At 42.5% G+C, this 18,242-nt stretch overlaps 3 protein-coding genes across 5 annotated transcripts; 1 reads left to right on the top strand and 2 right to left on the bottom strand.

Annotated features, from left to right (window-relative positions):
• Positions 1–4,711: 4,711 nt before the first annotated feature.
• LOC122766753 lies at positions 4,712–7,979 on the bottom strand. The gene is made up of 3 exons (XM_044021906.1): positions 7,772–7,979; positions 7,580–7,653; positions 4,712–7,327 (listed from the first exon to the last, which is right to left on the bottom strand). The coding sequence occupies exons 1-3, from the start codon at positions 7,798–7,800 to the stop codon at positions 4,773–4,775; spliced, it is 2,658 nt and encodes an 885-aa protein (XP_043877841.1). The 5' UTR covers positions 7,801–7,979; the 3' UTR covers positions 4,712–4,772.
• Positions 7,980–8,735: 756 nt separating this feature from the next.
• On the bottom strand, positions 8,736–10,451 carry si:ch73-335l21.4 (E3 ubiquitin-protein ligase-like). The gene is made up of 2 exons (XM_044021910.1): positions 9,827–10,451; positions 8,736–9,069 (listed from the first exon to the last, which is right to left on the bottom strand). The coding sequence occupies exons 1-2, from the start codon at positions 10,272–10,274 to the stop codon at positions 9,008–9,010; spliced, it is 510 nt and encodes a 169-aa protein (XP_043877845.1). The 5' UTR covers positions 10,275–10,451; the 3' UTR covers positions 8,736–9,007.
• Positions 10,175–17,348, top strand: si:ch73-335l21.2 (RING finger domain-containing protein). Of its 3 annotated transcripts, XM_044021908.1 has the most exons (3): positions 10,175–10,236; positions 14,206–14,292; positions 16,193–17,348. In XM_044021908.1, exon 3 carries the CDS (start codon positions 16,249–16,251, stop codon positions 16,885–16,887), a length of 639 nt encoding a protein of 212 aa, XP_043877843.1. In that variant the 5' UTR covers positions 10,175–10,236; positions 14,206–14,292; positions 16,193–16,248; the 3' UTR covers positions 16,888–17,348. The 3 variants fall into 3 exon arrangements, with proteins under 3 accessions (XP_043877843.1, XP_043877844.1, XP_043877842.1); XM_044021909.1 differs by lacking the exons at positions 10,175–10,236; positions 14,206–14,292 and adding an exon at positions 14,299–14,535; XM_044021907.1 differs by lacking the exons at positions 10,175–10,236; positions 14,206–14,292 and adding an exon at positions 14,299–14,539.
• Positions 17,349–18,242: the final 894 nt, after the last annotated feature.

The following is an 18,242-nucleotide window of genomic DNA, read 5'->3' as shown; positions in this document are numbered from 1 at the left end:
AAGACAAGGGAGGGAAAAAGGAAGGATAGTGAATGTGAACCAACAGAAGAGGCCACAGGGTTCAGTCCCAGAGGTTTGCTGGCCAGAGTCCAGCAGGTAGACCTGTTGATCCTGAGTAGGCGGTCTATCATCCTCTCATGGGAGTGAGTGTGTGATAGAACTGTAATTCTTTGTACAGTATTCTTTGCTCAGTGTAAAGGTTGATGCCGCCGATGCACATTTTGAGCGCAACGTTGGGCAGATGGCGGCAGAAATGAGCTCAATAACCTTACTTGTTGACACACTACACGCTGGATACAGGTATATTTGTCCAGTGCCATATGAACTAATCCGACAACAAGCAGGAGGGGCTGTTTAGTGGTTGTTCTGGAGCGTGTTTTTTTCTTTTTTTCTATCATATCACATCCAATTTGAACAAATAGACTCCCATGACAACAGGGTAAAGTTGACCTGCTAATGGATATTTGTTACTGGGCAGCTCCAGTTTGAATCTCACGGTGAAGACACATTCATTTCAAGATGATCTGATTTGACAGGAAATCTTTGAAGCAATAATTTGTGGAAATTATGTAAATTAGACTGCAGTGTATATTACAGTGTTTAGTACTGGTTCTGGGTTTCCTCTCCACATAAAAATGTGTTTTTAGTTTGTTGTTTTGCCTGTGTTTGGTCTTCGTGATCAGAAACGATGTGACCTTATTTGCGTCTGTCAAGCAATACTATCAGACCTGACTGAGGGACAAAAAGCATTTATCCCGTCGGATTGCTGAACGACTGGGTTTCAAGCAGCACATTTCACTTCTGAGAGTCTTCACGGGCGTCATATTACAGCTTGTTTGTAGCCATCGGGCTTTACTAGTGCAATGTTGCTGTTGCCTCTGTTTGTCTTGACATAAAACAAATCACTTCCTTTGTGCGGTACGGTAATCGTCGCGTCCCTTGTTTTAAAATACACACAAACAGCAACACACGGGGAAACTGCTGCAGGAACACTGGATCTAAGAGGCTGCAAAATATACATGTGGTTAATATGACACTAAATGAGGAAGTTGCCTCCGAGCCATTTTACACCTCGGCTAAAACCAGTAAAAACATGTCTCAAAGCTGACGTAAACACTGGAATGGTATGACTCTGTAGCCAGACGTACTGTATGTAATTGCCTCTCTGATTGGACAGACGGGGCTATTTTTACATCATGGCTTTCTTGCCCTGCAGATCATGTAGTCTGTTCTGCTGCATGCTGCCAATGATATGATAAAGTCCTCCCGTCTTTATGACTTCCTTCATAGCTCAGACCACAGGAAGCGCGCTGGATGTAGGACACAGAAATAGTCCGTACTCCCAAAGCACATGTGGGAATGTTAATGTCAGTGCTATTCCATGCTCCCCAATTGCTTCCTTCCCATCATTCCCACTCTTATTGTAGAGTTTAGTTGTGGGTCAGTAAACAATTGCTGCAGATACAGTATGTGTCGGGGAAAGTTATGCACTTTATGTGATTAAAGGTCCAGTGTTGGACATTCATGAGGTTCAGTACTCTCTGTATGACTAACTTAAAGTGACAAATGAGTGCAATTAACAGCAAAACTAGCCGTTTTTTAAGTTTTGAAGTGAGTACTACCCTTTTTGGGGGTATATGAGTTTGCTCCAACCTTGTGAGTCAAAAAAAAGGAGGAGGAAATGGCAGATATAGTGGAAGAGAGGAGATGCGCACAATGAAGGCAGTAGGTGAGGAGAGTAATCCTCCGTTTGTTGCAATCTGCAGCTTCACCATTAGACCCCTGTGTTGACCAAGCGAATAAAACCCTGGATTATAGTCCCTCACTTTGTTCACATGCACAGTTTCATCGAGTTCAGGCCATAGTCTGACTAAGACGGGCAATCGGGCAACTTGCCAAGTCCGAGTATCGATTTATTGGCCGTGTACGTCTGACTCCGCCCCCGTAGATGGCGCCGTATCTCTCTGTAATCTAGTGCTGTTTCCTGTTGACCTTTATGTCACAGAAAAACAAACAGGAGTGATGGATCAGGCTGTGGTTGTGTATGTTTCCCCTACATGTTAATCGTGATACAGATTAGATCGAGGACGGCTCTTGTGGTTGCTGTGTTGTCCGAAGAAAGATGAAGCTGCCGTGCACTTTGATGCCTGCTCAGAACGCCAAGTCCTAATCCAGTCCGATTTTACAAGCAGGAGTAATCGGACTATGCTTTGCATTATCCAGGTATGTTAATCTGACTAAGACTGGCTCATACATGTTAACAAACTGGACCGCAAACTCTTTCTGTTCACCATTGCAACTTTTAATCTTTTCCTTCTCCACAGTTCTCCCATAGAAGGATTTTAGGTTAAAGTTTATCACTGCAGACTCAATAGAGTTAGTTGACGTACACAGCCATGGTCAAACTAAGAGTCCCCGACGGTTGGGTTCATCTGTTGCATGGAATGTGAGGTAATCTGATCCACGAATGCCACAGGCGACGTGACCATTTTCTAATGTATTTCCAGCTCTCTTTTCCTCACCGCCCCCTCTTTCACATAGTGTACTTAGCCAAACAAAAAGCTTTTCTCTGTCTTTCCCTGACTCCCCTTCCCCACCAACGACTAACGCTCTCTCTCTCTCTCTCTCTCTTTACTCTCTCCCTCGCTCTTGCCTCATGAGAGAATGTTTGCCATGATTATGGATTTAGCGTTATTACAGGCTGTGTATGAAATTAGCTCCGTCATTCTGGAGCTGCTGGCTGCACGGTCTGAGAAAGAAGGGGGAAGTTAAAACTGTAAAAAAGTGCCACATGGAGTGAGTGAAGAAAGGAGGGAGGGAAAACGAGAAGGCGAAGGAGGGTGTTTTGGGGGAGTGGCGGTGGTGGGTGACTGTGAGGCCTCTGTGCATTATTTTCCTTGAAAGCTCCCTGAAAACCGCGGACACATGGTCCAGAATTCCCCTCACAGTGGGAAGGGAGGGGAGGGGGAGGCTCTTTGCAAGAGAACACCACACTATCTGTGATCAACGCACACACACACACACACACACACACACAGGAGAACAAGGGGAGTGTGTGATGCAGACACTCAAACACTCAGCTACAAAAAAGGCGGCTCAGAAAGAGGAGAACTTTGAAGGTGTCGGCAAGTCGTTGCCATCATGTGCCAGCACATTAAAAACCTCAAAACATCATATTCACTTTAATATCTTTTAAGTTCTGTGGGAAAGAGGAGGGTGCCGTTTTCCACGGGTATTTGTAGGACGGTGATGATGGGGGTGGTGGGGGGCATTAACACAATGCCTTTAACTTTGACTGACAGATCCCTTTACCCTCTCCTTACTTTGGGGCCCCGTTTTAGCTGCAGATTGAGTGTGGAGCTGGTATTTAGGTGGAGTTAGCTGACTGGGAGAAGGTGAAGGGTCAGATGGTGTGAATGAACCTGTGGCGTGGAGCTGTGTGGAGCTGTGATCTAGGCTTAGCGTGGACCCGGTGCTCCCCGAGACCGAATGTGTGGTTGGCCGATCGGTGAAGATGAGAACATTATAACGCCACTTTTATAATTGCAGGCCGTTTCTTTTCTTAATCTTTTGAAAAACATTGAATCCATAACAGTAATTTAGTGAATTATTTCGTCATCTGTAACTTGTTTTGTAAATACTGCTCAGCTTTAAAATTACAGTTGCCCAGCAGCAGCAGCAGCAGCACGTGGGGACTGCAGCACCCCTCTACTTCAGGTCAGAACTTGGAATATACTGTATACATTAGGAGAGTACTGCCCTCTAGTGGAGCATGGAACCTGGTTTTGCTTTATGTGCACAATCAGGTCACCATACTGTGGGTGCGTGCTAATTCTCAGTGTTCAGTCAGTGTTTATGACTGAATCATTATGTTTTCTTCAGTGACCGCGTGTATAATATGTATCAACGGTATGGCAGAGAAAGAAAAACAGACCCTCTCACAAAGGGGAAGATCAAGTTTTTCCATCTCACAGCATGTTTAATGAGTTATTGAGACCAGCATGCTGAAACCCTCCTCCTCAGCCGAGATGGAAAATCTGTGTCAGCATAGTGAAATCGCCGCTGCCTGCATGGGAATGAGGACACAAGGAATGGGAATACGATCAATTTATAAAAAGCATCGAGTATGACCTTCCTTTACTTTCCCTCTCCGTACTTGAGGAAGGGAAGTGTGTGGAAATGAGCAAATTGGATCAGAAGCTCACATTTTATATTGTCAAATAATTGTGATCTATTTTTCTTACTTCACTGAATCATTTATTCTCAAAAAGGGACCCTGGTATCAGATCTCACTGTTGGACTATGGAGGGGTTGATCAGTCTGTTATCAGTAATTGTGGTATTATTATGTTTGCCAATTGACATTTGTTGACTTTTTTCTTAGAGTTTAAAGCTCCAGTGTGTAACTTCTGTCATCAAAACACAGGAAGTGTCGCTACCACCCCGGGAAGCCCGCAGAGTTTCTGAAAGAACAACCCTAGGTCCAAAATATTGATTAAACACCATCTTACTTGTATAAAACTTGTGATAAATAGCAATGGTTAATGACCAGTTGCTAGTCAGCTAACAGACTGCAGAAGGTTATTTGTCCCCAAAATGTCAGAACTATTCAAGTTATTATTAATTGTCCAATTTGAATAACTATCAACATTTTCCTGTGTATAAAATATCCCAAATATAAACTTTTTTTTGCCAAGGAACAAAATCACATATACTTTTACCATGTTTTATTTTATTTTCCCCTGTTCCACATCACAGTTCAACAAGTATCTGTCATTTCTCGGCATTGGACTCAGACAGTTTCATTGACTTGAAAGAGATGTTCCCCGTTGATATCCGTAGGTAATCTAGCTCCAACAAATCTTCACTAAGTCTCGGACTCTTTGTGCTGTCAGCTGAAACAACATCAGGCAGATTAAAGGCCCCACTTCCACTTCCTTCATTATCTGAGGGAGCATCAAATGTTTTCATTCCCCTGCCAAGCTCCAAATCCATCTCCTTTTCCTCAACACGACTGAAATCTCCCGCCTCATCTTCAGATTTTGCTTCTGCGGCTCTGCTCGTGTTTTTTACAGGTGTCCAGGAACGTGCCCCTTCTTTCTGCCCGGTCACAGCCGTAGTACTTGGAAAAGAATCCTTATCAGGTGGCGTGATCGGCGTCTGGGTTGTTGCTCTGACACCGGCGAATGAAGCACTTCCAAGAATATCAGCATACGTGACAACATTCGCCCTGTGAGGGTGCTTTGGCAGCCTGACAATGGCTGCATCTACACTTTTACTGGTCTGAATGGTCGATTCATTGAGTTTGTTGCTCATGTTCTGTTTTACTCTCACACGTTTGCCTCTCACTGTGCTGCTGGAGGCTCTGTTGAACAGAGTCGACCTCCCTGGAACGGGTTTGGTTTTGTTGAGCCCCCCGGCAGATCTGAGATAAGACGCAGAGACTCGTAGAGTTGCTACAGTTGGGTGCTGCTCGTTGTATTTCCGGTCCGTCTTCTTATATGCACTTTTAATCCTAGTTTGGGCAGGATTAAATCCCCGAAATGTGTAGATATTGTGGTTCTTTTGGAATTTGTTGGGTGTAAAGGTGCTTTGCTTGGCTGATTCAGTGCCTCCTGCAGAATATGGGATAAAGCCTTTGGTGCTCAGTTCATTCTGTGTCTGTGTTGATATATTGCTGTTTTCTGGCTCCATTTCACCTGTTTTAATGTACTTTCTGTAAATCTGGCTGCTTCTGGGTTGCCATGTCTGTGAGCTCCGAAGTTCAGGACCTCGCTGGGGTGTGACAGACTTGTCTGATTCTCTAAGTGAAGTTCTGGCTCCCTCAAGTGGCCGAGTGCCAAATCCTTTGAGACCATATAATCTGCTGATCCTGGATTGTCTGTGGTCCGGGCCGCTGTTCATAGCGGCATCACTTTCAGGCAGCAGAGGCTGGACGTTCTTAAGACGTGATTTGAAGAGCCTCGCAGTAGAAACAGTTTGTGAATTCTCTGTGGGCGTCCTCTCAAGCTTTGCAGGTGTCACAGTCGGAGTCCACGCTCGTTTCTGGCCAAAGCTATACTTTGGTGACAAAGATGGATATTTATGTGCAAATTTAAACATATTGTCCTTTTCTTTGTCAAAGCTGTATGGCCTAGAGTTGGTCCTTTCCCTGATGGAGGGATTAGCCAGCTGTGGTGGATTTGTAAATGTTCTGATGCTATAGATGTTTTTTGTGGATATTGTACTAGTATTAACTGGACTTCCTGCAGCATATTTCTCTCTTATTGAAGCAGACTTTTTCTGGGAAGTCGCTAAAGGGACAAAGTTTTCTTTAGTCGTCCTGCCTTGAGAGAGTTGAGCAGGAGGATACGTGCTGAAGCCTGTCTGACCACCATACCAGGCCGAATTGGTGTTAAAATGCAGGACTTTGGCATCTTCTCCCTTTATTGGATCTTTTTTGTGTGACTGCTTCCATTTTGACTCAAGTGTTCTGTGGCCTTGAGCGTCAGACGCTCTTGGCTTCTGTGGCATCGGCGTGTAACTGCTTGAAGAGTCCTTGAAGAGATACGACTTGCCCTCTTTGGGTCTTAAACTATCACTTCTGGCGACCGAGTTCAGGCCCTGGGAGAAACTTGTGATGGATGATGTTGCTCTTTCTGAGCCGGGGTTGTTGCCATTTCTCACTGATGGGGAAAATTTACTTGAGTGAAACCCATTTTGCGGCCTGGCTGCAGAGAGCTCATTTGTCTCTTTATAGCCACCGTGATGCCCTCGAGAAGTTGACAGTGAAGTTCTCACATGTCCACCAGGCTGTGACGCCCAAGCTGTTCTGTCATTTTTATGGACATGGTAGGACGTCTGAGGATTACTGGGGCCCCAGCCTTCATTTTGAGATGACTTTCCAATAATCAGTGGGTATGAGTTATAAGAATATCCAGTCTGGGCTACTTTTTCAGAGGGAGGGTGATAATTTAACCTGGATTGTGGCGTCTCAAAGCTTTGTTCACTGTTCTGAGAGTGACTGGTGTAAATCCTGCTCACTGGCCGTACTCCATCTACGCTCTGACCTCTGTACACTCTAATAATTCCTCCATTATCCAGCCTGTTTTGATTGTAACTAGAGGAACCTTCAGTAATCCATAGGGGGTTTGACCGATGCTCAGTGATTGACAGTGCTTCTATTGAACTCCTGCTAATCTCTCTTCCACCGTTAGTTCCAGTTTGGAGTCCAGTTTCAGTTGGCAGCAGGCCAGTGGAGAGAGGCTGACGTTGGCTGTATGGTGTAAACAGTGAACTCAGGGGACCGTGCTTCATTCCACTGTTTGCGTGGGATAATACGAGACTGGCTAAAGGTGAGAAAGAATAAGAAAATAATGTAAACAATAGACCACCAGAGACAAAACCACTTTAAGAAATGCATGCATCATTTTTTCGACGTCTGCAGATTTATTTTACAACTTTTATGCTGTTAAATTGAAAGAAGCATAACAGTCTCCATTGAACCCAGTCAGCCAACAAATGAAAGCAATTAAATTGAGCGGCGGCCCACTGAAACTGCAGACTCTGCAGGTTTTAGAAACCGACTTGTTTACACTCACCGCTTGCAGCATCAGAACACATGACAAACAACATCACAGTTACACAGACAGGCAGGACAGCGAACAGTTCTAGTCTAGAGAAGAAAAAAGAAAGAAAGCACAGAGGGAGTGTTGTTGTATCGCGTGAAAATCCTAATGTTGTCAAATCAAATCAATTTTGTAATGAGCTTATATGCAAAATGTGATATTTACCTTGAGTAAACGGCAGTGCTCCCTGACATGGTGGACAGCTTCTTCCCAAGGTTTGTATAATTGTCAACACAAGAAGTTACAGTCTAATACATTAGTGTTGTTAATCCACATATATTACTTGTCAAACAAATGAGGCATTGAGGACCTTTGCTGCTCTGTTGCAGGGTGGGTCTGATTGGAGCCAATGCTGGTCACCTGCTTTCAGGTAACTTCCACTTCCTGTACCTGCCTGTGAAGATTTTTTCTTGTGTTAGCTGCATTCATGTAGACTGCTTCGTAGTTTCTTGACTTTGTTCATATTTTTTCCCCAGTTTATGTGTTTTCCCCCCTTAATTTTCCTTGAATATGTGGATGAAATCAGTTAGATCCGTGTTAATAATGTCGCTGCACATTTTTAATTCTAAAAAATCTTCTGCGGTCCACCGAAAACCCTAAAGTATACAGGACTCGTTTCATAAACGGTCAGAAGTTTAAAACATTTGAATATGGGCAAGATCTGCACTGTAAAATGTGATAATTAAATAAATCTAGAAAGCTTCCTTGAAAAAGCTATGTAAATGTAACTATTTGTCTTAAGCTTTATTTACTTTCTACACGCTTGTTGTTTACTCAAGATGTAGTTGAATTTAATCCATTTTGTGCAGGTGTGCACAACTCACAAGTAAAGATTAAATCATGTTTTTTTCTCAGTTCAAATCTGCCCTGTTAATGTAACAATATGCAAAATGTATATTTTATGATGACTGAGCTTATTGACAAAACTCAAATTTAAAATCTATTTGCTATGTTTTTATTTTTTCTTTATCTCTTGTGGCTAACCTGCAGTACCTTCATCAGCCCACCAGGGAGTTGCAATGTGTTCTTTACATTGTGCATTTGGACAGACCAGTCCAAGATAAATTTCATTATAATAATAAATGCTGTTTCACCCTAAAGCTTGCAACAGAGAACAGAAAACATCAAATAGAATTCAAATAAAACTTGTTTATTTTTTGCCATAAATATGTAACAATTATTAGAAAAATACATGAATAAAAACAATAAATAGTACAAATATAATATCATATCAAGTATATCAACTACATTTGTGCATTAGTGTAGGCCTGATATAGGAACAAGTTTCTTTCCTTTCTTTCAACAGCTACATACAGTCTGTTCATCAGTCCATGTGGAACCAGCGAAAAATAAATACAGTAGGTTTTCACATTGTCCGAGGTGTGTGAGGCTGTCGTCACATCAGAACATGTAGCAGGACATCATGGCCAGGTTCCGCATGTCATCATTGGTCATACAGTCACCTGAAGGATAAGAGCAGACATAAGACTGATTAGTTACTTGCCATATCTATCATATATCAAGTATTAAAAGCTTGTTGTAGTGCAGGACTGGGGACATGGCTACAGGTAAGGGAAAGCACCCCCAAAGAATGACTGAGCACCTTATACTTAGTTCACTGAGGTAAAAAAGTCAGAATCAGCACAAAGGGATAAGAGGTTGCATCTTGATGACATCCACCTCTAACAGAAATGGCAGTAAAATAGTCACATACATTATACTGTGCCTAAACCCAGTCACTGGGGGGGCCACATCCAGTGTACTCGGGCCTCTACGGGTCTCTTGGTCAAAATAATAACACAAAACACACAGTGTTGACAAGCAGTGTGGGATCATGGGAATCGTTGTCTTATTTCCTAGAAAGTTACTGCAGAGACCGGTAAAGTGGATGATATTATTAAAAGCCGACCAAAATAATATGCTCCATTACTTTTGACAGAAATATGGATTTCTGTTGATTTAAAGACTTATGGAAACGTTTAGGCTAATGTAAGTACATGAGGCAACAAAATATGTAACTTTTTGTTGTTGAATGATTATTTATGAGGGGGGTCTCCTTGTTTCCCTGAAATCACTGTGCTCGCCACTGCTAGTAGCAATTTCCAGAGGTCTCTAGAAGTTTTTTTATAGCTCTCGTTCAGACCACACCATAATAGCTTGTAAAAGTATATTGTATAACATTCGTCATGATTAATGAACCACAACCCGGTGTGTACTTACCGTGTGCGACGTTCTGTTGGAAGCTCCTCCCGCTAATCGCCGACCAAACTTTCCTCCAGTTTCGCCGGAGCCTGCCGCCTCTGGAGCCCGCGAAGGAGTCACTCTGCTCGGCTGGAGTCTCAGGAAGAGTCGTTCCCTCCTCCGTCCCCTCCTCCTGAACTTGGTCCTCCTCCTCGTCGTCCCGGTTGAGGAAACCCTCCTCTAGGAGCAGATCCAGGACGTGTTCATCTACTCGGAGTTCAGCTCTTATGTTCGGAGTGGAGATGGACGTGTTTTGTCGACACAGCGGGCAGAGGATAGACTTGTCCTCGGCTCCCAGGTGTTGGGGCAGGACCAGAGACAGAAGGCAGCTCTGGCAGAAGGTGTGTCTGCAGCGGAGCTCCCGGGGACACCGGCGACCCGCGTTGTAGGTCCGGTAACATATCCCGCACTCTAGCTCTGAATACATGCTGTTTTTCTGCTGTGTTGTGGATTAAGTCATGAGTCAGGGAGCTGCCTACTGTACTTTATACAGAGGAACAGAGGAAGTGCGTAGGAGTTAAGTTTGGAGGCAAATATGAGTCACATGATGACGCAATGAAACCAAAAGGAGCGTGACTACACACACACACACACAACAGCAACAACATTTATGAGGGTGATACCAATAACTATCCCCTTGTCGAATGTATGAATACAATTAATTTAAATGACATCAGAATCCTATTAGTTGAGGTCATTAGAAAGTGTTGTTTACATATGTGGTAGTGACTTTTTCAGACTTTTGTCTAAATCCGATTAAAGTCTGAACATGGCCATGTCTTTAAAACAATCCCAGTGAATCTAAAGTTAAAACCTTAAAGCTACCGTGTGTCATTTTTTGTGATTTTATTTGGTTGTTGTTGTTGATGTTATCATTATGCCTGTTTGGTTTTTGTGATACAACAGAACATTATTTGTGTATGCTGCGTCCTTCAGCTGACCAAGGTTACTATAGTTAACGAAAACGAATGAAATAACGAAAACTAGAATTGAAAAAACCTTTTTCGTTAACTGCAATAAAAATAAAAACTAGAGTTAAAAAAAAAACCTTGATAACTAACTGAAACTGAATTGTGTGTTTACAAAACAAACTAAAATTGTACATAAGCCTTTTTGAATCTTGCAGCTGGCCAATACTCCATATTACAAAAAACTTAAAGTGGACATATTATACCCTATTTCCCCCATTAAAATAGTTCCCTGGTGTCCTATGCTTTGGTTCCCTGGTGTACATGCTTTGGTCAAAATACCATAAGGATGAAGAATCATAGTAGTTCAATAACCCTGCTAAACCCGCCCCTTTCAGAACGCTCGGTTTTCGTGCATGGTCCCTTTATATGCAAATGAGACACAGGCAAACACACACCCACTTCTTCCAGGGGGTTTCTGATTTGTCCTCTTTACAGCGCTTTACAGCTCTATTCGTCTCCCCCTCCCTCCACTAGCTCTCTGACAATATCAACATGTCAGCGAGAGTGCCGTCACAGGAAGAGACGTCCTACATAAGGATCGAGCCGAACACTGTCCAACTGTAAATCAGTTAAAAACACTTAGGAACAGAAGATCAGCGGTGACACAGAGAGTGCAGCACCGCTGATCGCCAGCGCTAATCGCCAGCGGCGCGCTGAATAAACTGTATGTTGCTGTATCAGACCGGAGACTGTGCTCCGGAGACCTCACCACCGCTGACCAGCTCCGGTGCTCCGGCGAGCTGGCGATCAGCGGTGGCGATCACCGTGTAAGCGGAATAAACTGTATGTTGCTGTATCAGATCGTGTGTTCGTGTGTTCGCACCACTTCACATCAGACTGCGACCAGCGGTCGCCGTATTTAGTCAGGGGACGTATTTCACCGACGTACAAACACACAAATTGTTAAGAAAAGATCACATAGAGCTCATAATTGACCATTCTGACACGTCCGCAAATAAAAACTAGAATAAAACTAAGCATTTACAAAAAACAAAAAATAATAAAAACTAGCAAATCCTCTCTGAAAACTAACTAAAACGTCAAAATGAAATAAAACTATTATAACCTTGCATCTGACAAACGGAGTGCTATCAGACCTGGCTGAGGGAGCATTTGTGTGTATACAGCAGCAGTGCAGGGGTAGGCGGGGACAGGAAGTGTAAAAGTTACTCATGACAGCATTAATTGTCAAACAGCCCTTTGAAAAATGAGGTCAGTCCAGCACATATTCACCTACACATATGTATACACAGTCAAACATTACACATAGTTAATTATTCATTCATTCATTCATTCATTCATTCATTCACACACACACACACACACACACACACAAATCCACTGTCAGTGACCCTGACAATCCGCAGCACCACAAGCTGATACAGCTTTACTAACATGCTAAAGGTTTAAGATTAGGAAACATTAAAATAAGTCTTTGAGATTTAATCCACCACCACTAATCACACAATGAAATCTGGCTGTGTTTTGACTCGGAGCTCTCGCGCTCACTTACACATGACGGTGTGTCAGGTACAGTATGACGTGCTCTTCCCCCGCCTTAATAATCCACAAACAACCCTCTTCCTGTCTGTTGTTCCAGCCTTTCATGGTGATATCCGCTGAAATCTTTTTCCTCTCTCTCTCTCCCACTGTTTTCTTTCTTTCTCGCTGTTTTTTGTTTTTGTTCCTGTTTTTAGTCCTTCCCGGCATTTGCTTCATTCTCCTCTTTACTGTAAATGTGTTTGGTTATGCATGTCAGGACGCTTCAGTTTTGCAGAAGATTAGGAGAATATTACCAGAAAATAAATGTTCACAGTTCCTGGAAAATTGGCTTTATCAGGGTCAGGATTTAAAAAAAGGAAAAGAAAAGAAAGAGTCATTATAATAATTTATTTCAGTTACTGGCTCAAAGAGACAGTAAACTCCTGGGAGCTCAGTGGGAGAGTGAGTTGTCTTTCATGTGGAAGGTTGTGGGTTAGATTCCCGGCTCCGCTAGTCTACATGTCGATGTTTCCTTGGGCGAGATGCAGCGTGTGAATGGTTATGAAAGATGCATGATAGAAATGTAGACTAGAAAGACTGTATGTGCTATAAAAATAGACTACCCTTTATTTAAATAGAGCTGATTTAATGTAAAATCATCATTTTTCTAAGTCCAAATGTGTGTCCAAACTGACAGTTCAACCTGCAAGATATAGTTGATAATTTATGGTCCCCAGAGGTTGAATCCAGGTGTGTGAGAAATAATTACACTGAAAATAGCAGAGCACGTGTCTGTCAAGTCTGCACAGGCTACGTGAACATAACATTCAATCAAAGTGCAACGGACACTTAGTGTCTTTGGCTCATGTGGCTTTATTTATCTGTCAATAATTGACCTTTTTTTTACGCTGGAGAGGAACATTTACTCTGCCGCCAGCACAAACATGAACTTTTTGTTCTGCTCCTATGACTTATTTACTTTTACTGTCTGCTGTGGCGACCCCTAGAAAAAGAGAAGCCGGAAAAACCTCACTTAGAAAGGGGGCTTTATATAAGAAATTCGGCTTCACTGATAACAATGGACATTTCATTTCTGTGCTTTATCTATGTTTCTAGCAACTTGTACTTTTTCTCCACTACATTTCCTCTGACTGTTACTTGTTACTACCAAATAAAATCAGAAGAAGAAGAGTTGGTAACAGTCTGTATTGATATAGTGATTTTCTAGTCTTTCATACCCATTCACACGGGGTTAAATGTCTTGCTCAAGGATACATATAGACTAGCATAGCCAGGAATTGGACCGTCAACCTTCCCGTTGAAAGACAACTCGCCCTACCACTGAGCTACCATGGTTAAACCCTAATGTTTTATATCAGAAAATTACGTTTGATACTTAAGTACAGTAAATGCCATATACTTTAAGACTTTTCCTTAATTAATAGTAACAATGAGCTGCAGCTATGAGTCAGAAATGTTACCAGACCTAAAAAGTCTCACTACCTAGAAAAACCAGGATTTTCAGTGGCGTTGCGTTAAAATATAGATGACGTAAACCAGAGAGGAAGTTGAAGACAGGCCAGGTCATATGATGTTGGATATTTGACTCATATGTTTTTATAGCCTGTTTGCACTGTTGACCGATGTTCACGTTCAATCTCTGCCTGTTGCTGACACACACAAAAAGTTAGTTTCAGTGTACAGTCAATAAAGCAGACTGAGGGACAGTTATGTATGTGTTGCCAGTAACTGTTTTAAATGCTAAAAGTCACTGTACAATATTATATTACTCTATACTTACTCTATATTACGCTATTTTAAACATGCTGACTGTAAGGAAGCATGATACGAGCAGACCAAGGTTTGAAAGACTGCAGTCTGTCATCTTCTGTCTCATGTGTCCAGGTTACACTCAGATCACCAAGGGTTTAATTACTGCTCAGCGAACCTCGTGGGAGACATTGACGGAGAGACGGGGACGAGAAAAATCAGGTGAGACGCAGCAGAAAACAGGAGTTAACCACCAGTGAGCCAAGCGCAGACACTTACTGCAAATCTACCGCCATTTAAGATCGAAATCGGAGTAGTTTATGTGCACATAGAAAGGAGAGGAAGACTCCTCTGTCTGCCGGGATGAGATCTGCACCAGCATGTGAGGAGCATGAGTTGTGAGAGAGGAAACAGTGAGGTCGAGGGTGGGCATCAAAGTGTGCTCTGATCACAGGGGTTTATATGGTGGGTAAGTGGCACTCTTATCTGTTTCTAAGTGTTTATTAATGGAGCACTGTCATATTTCTCTCTGAAGGCTCTCACTGCAACTGGTGGCTGGTGCACACAGAGGCACCATTTATTAACACAGAGCAGCCATTCAGTGTTTCTCTTTCGGTGCTTGTTTGTCATTAGATATATGATTTTTTTCCCCCTAAAAACACAAAATGCTTTTTGTTGCTGTATTTATATTCTCCAAACTAACTCTGCTAACATGAACGTGTAGTTAACCAGTGAACGAAATAGGGTTTCAGCCAATGTGTTTCCATGGGAGCAGTCAAAGGAGATCCCATCCTGCTAAGCAACGATCCCTCGTGAAGTAGCATGGGTTGTTTTGTTCTTGTCCCATGTGAGCTATCAACGGGGAAAGAAGATGATCATGTATTGCGGTTCTCATGCACAGATAAGACCAGGTACCTGCCCTTTTGCCCTTTGGCCCTTTTGAAAGACATCTTTTTACCATGTAGAACCAAATCTACCTTTGGGTATACATAAAGTTACCTTAACGTTGACCTTATACATTTCTAATTCTATATTTCATTGTTTATGTTGCCAATAGCATAAATCCTCAATTTAAAGGTATCAATTTTTATTTAAGTTGTTATTTCTGCCAATAATTGTGTAGAAACTTTGGCCTTTAAAACACTCAATATGTAATGTCTGCCACCAGGGGTCTCTCAACCAAAACGACAACAAAATACTTAGTTTGATGACGTTGAAAAGCAGCATAGGAATTGTTCTGTGTCTTGTTTCGTTCCCCTGTCATTTGTGTGTGCAAATGGCCCTGAGTAGTTGCACATAAGGAAAAGAAAAACTAAAGACAACACACTGGCTAAATATTAGTACTGAATATTTAGTACTTCCTCACTCTGGTGTGTCATGGTGGTTTGCCCCAGATGTTACCATTAAAAGGGCAACCAAAATAAAAAAAAAAATAAATAGTCTTGTTGTTTTTAGGTATTTTAATGCAGAAATGTCACCTATTTTATCCCCAAATAGCTGCCGGAGAAGTTAGGAGTTTAGTTTAAGTACAAGATTTGCCACTGTAACATTACATTTTATTTAAAGTAGAATATTATGAGGTGGTGCCCTTTTCTTTCACCTGAGTCCCTGGCCCTGAAATGTCTTTGCACACCACTGGCAGTTTTTACAGAGCAAAACATTAAACTCCGGCTCAGTGGGAAAACAGACAAACAAAGTCTGACTCAAGAGGCTACATTCTTTCCCGTCTATGGCCTTTTAGTCATGCGTCATCAGACTCATCACTGACGTAAAACTAATCTAAAAGGTGAGAACCCTGTAAGCATATGGGTAGTGTTTGATTGGCGTGACTTACTACTTTCCCTCAAGGCTCCTCTGCTGCTTTCATTGTTTTTATGTCTCAACTTCCTGGACATGCTCTGACTGTGTAGTGCGGGTCAACGGGGAGAGGGGGAGAGGGGGAGGGGTGGCGGGGGGAGGGGGTGTAAAATGGTGGATGTCTGAGCACGTAGCTGGATGAATGTTATGACTCACAGGCTGTGGAATCTGATCATAAAACTAAATGCTACATCATCAGCCTCACATCAGGAAACCTCTTGGACATAAACTCAAAGCTGATGTTGCATTTTTTTTCTCTGTGCAGATTCTGTCAGTTAAAGATTAGCTTTCATCACCAAGGCAACCCCACTCCCTCCCACCATGATGGGCGAGGTTGTCCCAGCCCACCAGCAGGGGGACCCAGCTGTTGCAGCATCTATCCCAGGAGATCCCATGGATGTGGAGTGTCCCATCTGCTACCAGGAGTACAACCAGTACAACAAATGCCCCAGGATGCTGGAGTGTCTCCATGTTTTTTGCACCGAGTGCCTCCAAAGGATCCAGCTCTGCCGCTTTGAGCCCCCTGACCCTCACAGCCCACCAGCCATCCCCTGTCCCTTGTGTCGCCACCTAACCCCCCTCGAATCTGGCGATGCCCTTACCTTACCCTGCAACTCCCGCATCCTGGCCAGGCTGCCCCCGTTGGCCTTACACCTGCCTGCCTCCATGGCTGCCTGCCTGTCGTCAGTCACCCAGAGGGTGGTGCTCTCCCTGGAGGGCGACAACAGGGACACCCGCTTCATCATCCTGCCCACCGTCAGCCTGCGGGTGCAGCAGATGCACCCGGACACAACGTACGGCACAGCGCCGGGCCTGATAGGCGAAGGGGAAGTCATAGAGCAGAGCAAGAATACGCTGTTCTGTGTGCAGTTGCTGGCTGTCGTCTTCTGGGTGCTGTTCGTCATCACCTGCGTGGTTGGGGTGGTGTTTGGGCCCCACATTCTGAACAAGAAGTTATAGTAGGAAAAAGGAGTTCTCTCCATTTTGTTGCAGATATACTGTCGTTGTTGATATGAAGACAGATACTGCGACAGGTTTTTTTTTATTTGCAATAATTTTTTAAAGGTATAGTGTGTAAGATTTAGACCTTAACGACACACAGCAAATCTTTTTTGTTCTTCCTAGTTGTCCGTGAACACTGCATGATTTCAAGACATTTCTTTATACACACAAAACTACCCAAAATTCATGAAGCAAAGGTGCGGTTTTGAGATTTTTTGACTAATGCCATTGCAAAATGCCATTTGCGTGTGGTTAAAAAGCCAATATACAAAACTTTTGTGTATTCCCCGAAACTTGCTGGTGTTTAGATTAACACTAACAAACACAGGACTCCTCCCCTCACCCCTCCCTTTCCCAAGCTCATCAGGAGACTACAGTGGCCTTGAATACCAGAAAGACCTTTTTCTTTGTTTACGTAATAACCCTCTTCTTCAAAAAGTGAAACTCTGCTCTGGCTGGTTTAAACACTCAGGCTGCTGTAGAAACATGGTGGTGCTAGATGGCAGCCTCTGTAAAGTTACTTAAACCAGAAATAAGAAGCTTATTCTAGGGCCAAGAAAACAAAATTATTTTACCTTAAAGCAGTTACTTACTTAAACAAACATACTTATGGATAGTAACCAATGGACAATAATATTCCACACTGGACCTTTAAGGTCAATTTATAGTTCACTATTCACTTTGTAATAGATAAACGAAAGTCCACTGATATTAAAATTAACATGTTAAATGAGCACAACAACACACAACTTCTAAACTATAACTTAGTTTAAATTAAATTAAATTGTCTCATCAATTTAAGTAACAGTGTAGAAAAGTGCTAAACAAAGTTCATCTCCATAAAGTTTATATCAGTTATGTTAAATTGCAGTCTTCATGATTTACCAATTGTATTGTTTTCAGATTGTGAATGTTGTTGCTCATCATTTTCACTTATTCTCAGTTCTGCATGGTTGTAGTGCTTTGATGAATGATAGACTGATGAAGGGTTCCCTCTAGTGGTTTATTTGAAAATGTACCAACAAAGGTCAAGCCCTACAAAGCTGTATTTATTAAATTTATTATGTTGTCATCTTTTCTCAGATGTGGTCTTATTTGTCATTAATTTTTAATGTTGTTTGCACCCGTTTGTTGTTATTGTTATAGACTACAGCTGATGATCGTGAGGATTGTACAAATAAAGATGAGGAGATTGAAACTGTATTTTTTGGTCCTGAGCATGGGTAGTCCCTCTACTAATGTTTTTGCTGCGTGACATTATAGAATTTTATTGATTGATGGTCCTTGTACTACAGTGCATTTGAATTTTGATG

Source organism: Solea senegalensis, linkage group LG3 (genome assembly GCF_019176455.1).
Source record: "Solea senegalensis isolate Sse05_10M linkage group LG3, IFAPA_SoseM_1, whole genome shotgun sequence".
Classification (NCBI taxonomy): domain Eukaryota; kingdom Metazoa; phylum Chordata; class Actinopteri; order Pleuronectiformes; family Soleidae; genus Solea; species Solea senegalensis.
The sequence above is the reverse complement of the archived record's forward strand: the minus strand, read 5'-3'. Positions and strand labels throughout refer to the sequence as shown.

Bases quoted from the DNA above. Each gene is read 5' to 3' on its own strand.
- LOC122766753 (XM_044021906.1), bottom strand. From the start codon at position 7,800: ATGTCAGGGAGCACTGCCGTTTACTCAAG. The intron at 7,654-7,771 runs GTAAATATCACA...TTTCTTCTCTAG, and splicing joins AGCACTGCCGTTTACTCAAG to ACTAGAACTGTTCGCTGTCC. The intron at 7,328-7,579 runs GTGAGTGTAAAC...TCTCACCTTTAG, and splicing joins GTGTTCTGATGCTGCAAGCG to CCAGTCTCGTATTATCCCAC.
- si:ch73-335l21.2 (XM_044021908.1), top strand. From the start codon at position 16,249: ATGATGGGCGAGGTTGTCCCAGCCCACCAGCAGGGGGACCCAGCTGTT.
- si:ch73-335l21.4 (XM_044021910.1), bottom strand. From the start codon at position 10,274: ATGTATTCAGAGCTAGAGTGCGGGATATGTTACCGGACCTACAACGCG. The intron at 9,070-9,826 runs GTAAGTACACAC...CTTATCCTTCAG, and splicing joins CCAACAGAACGTCGCACACG to GTGACTGTATGACCAATGAT.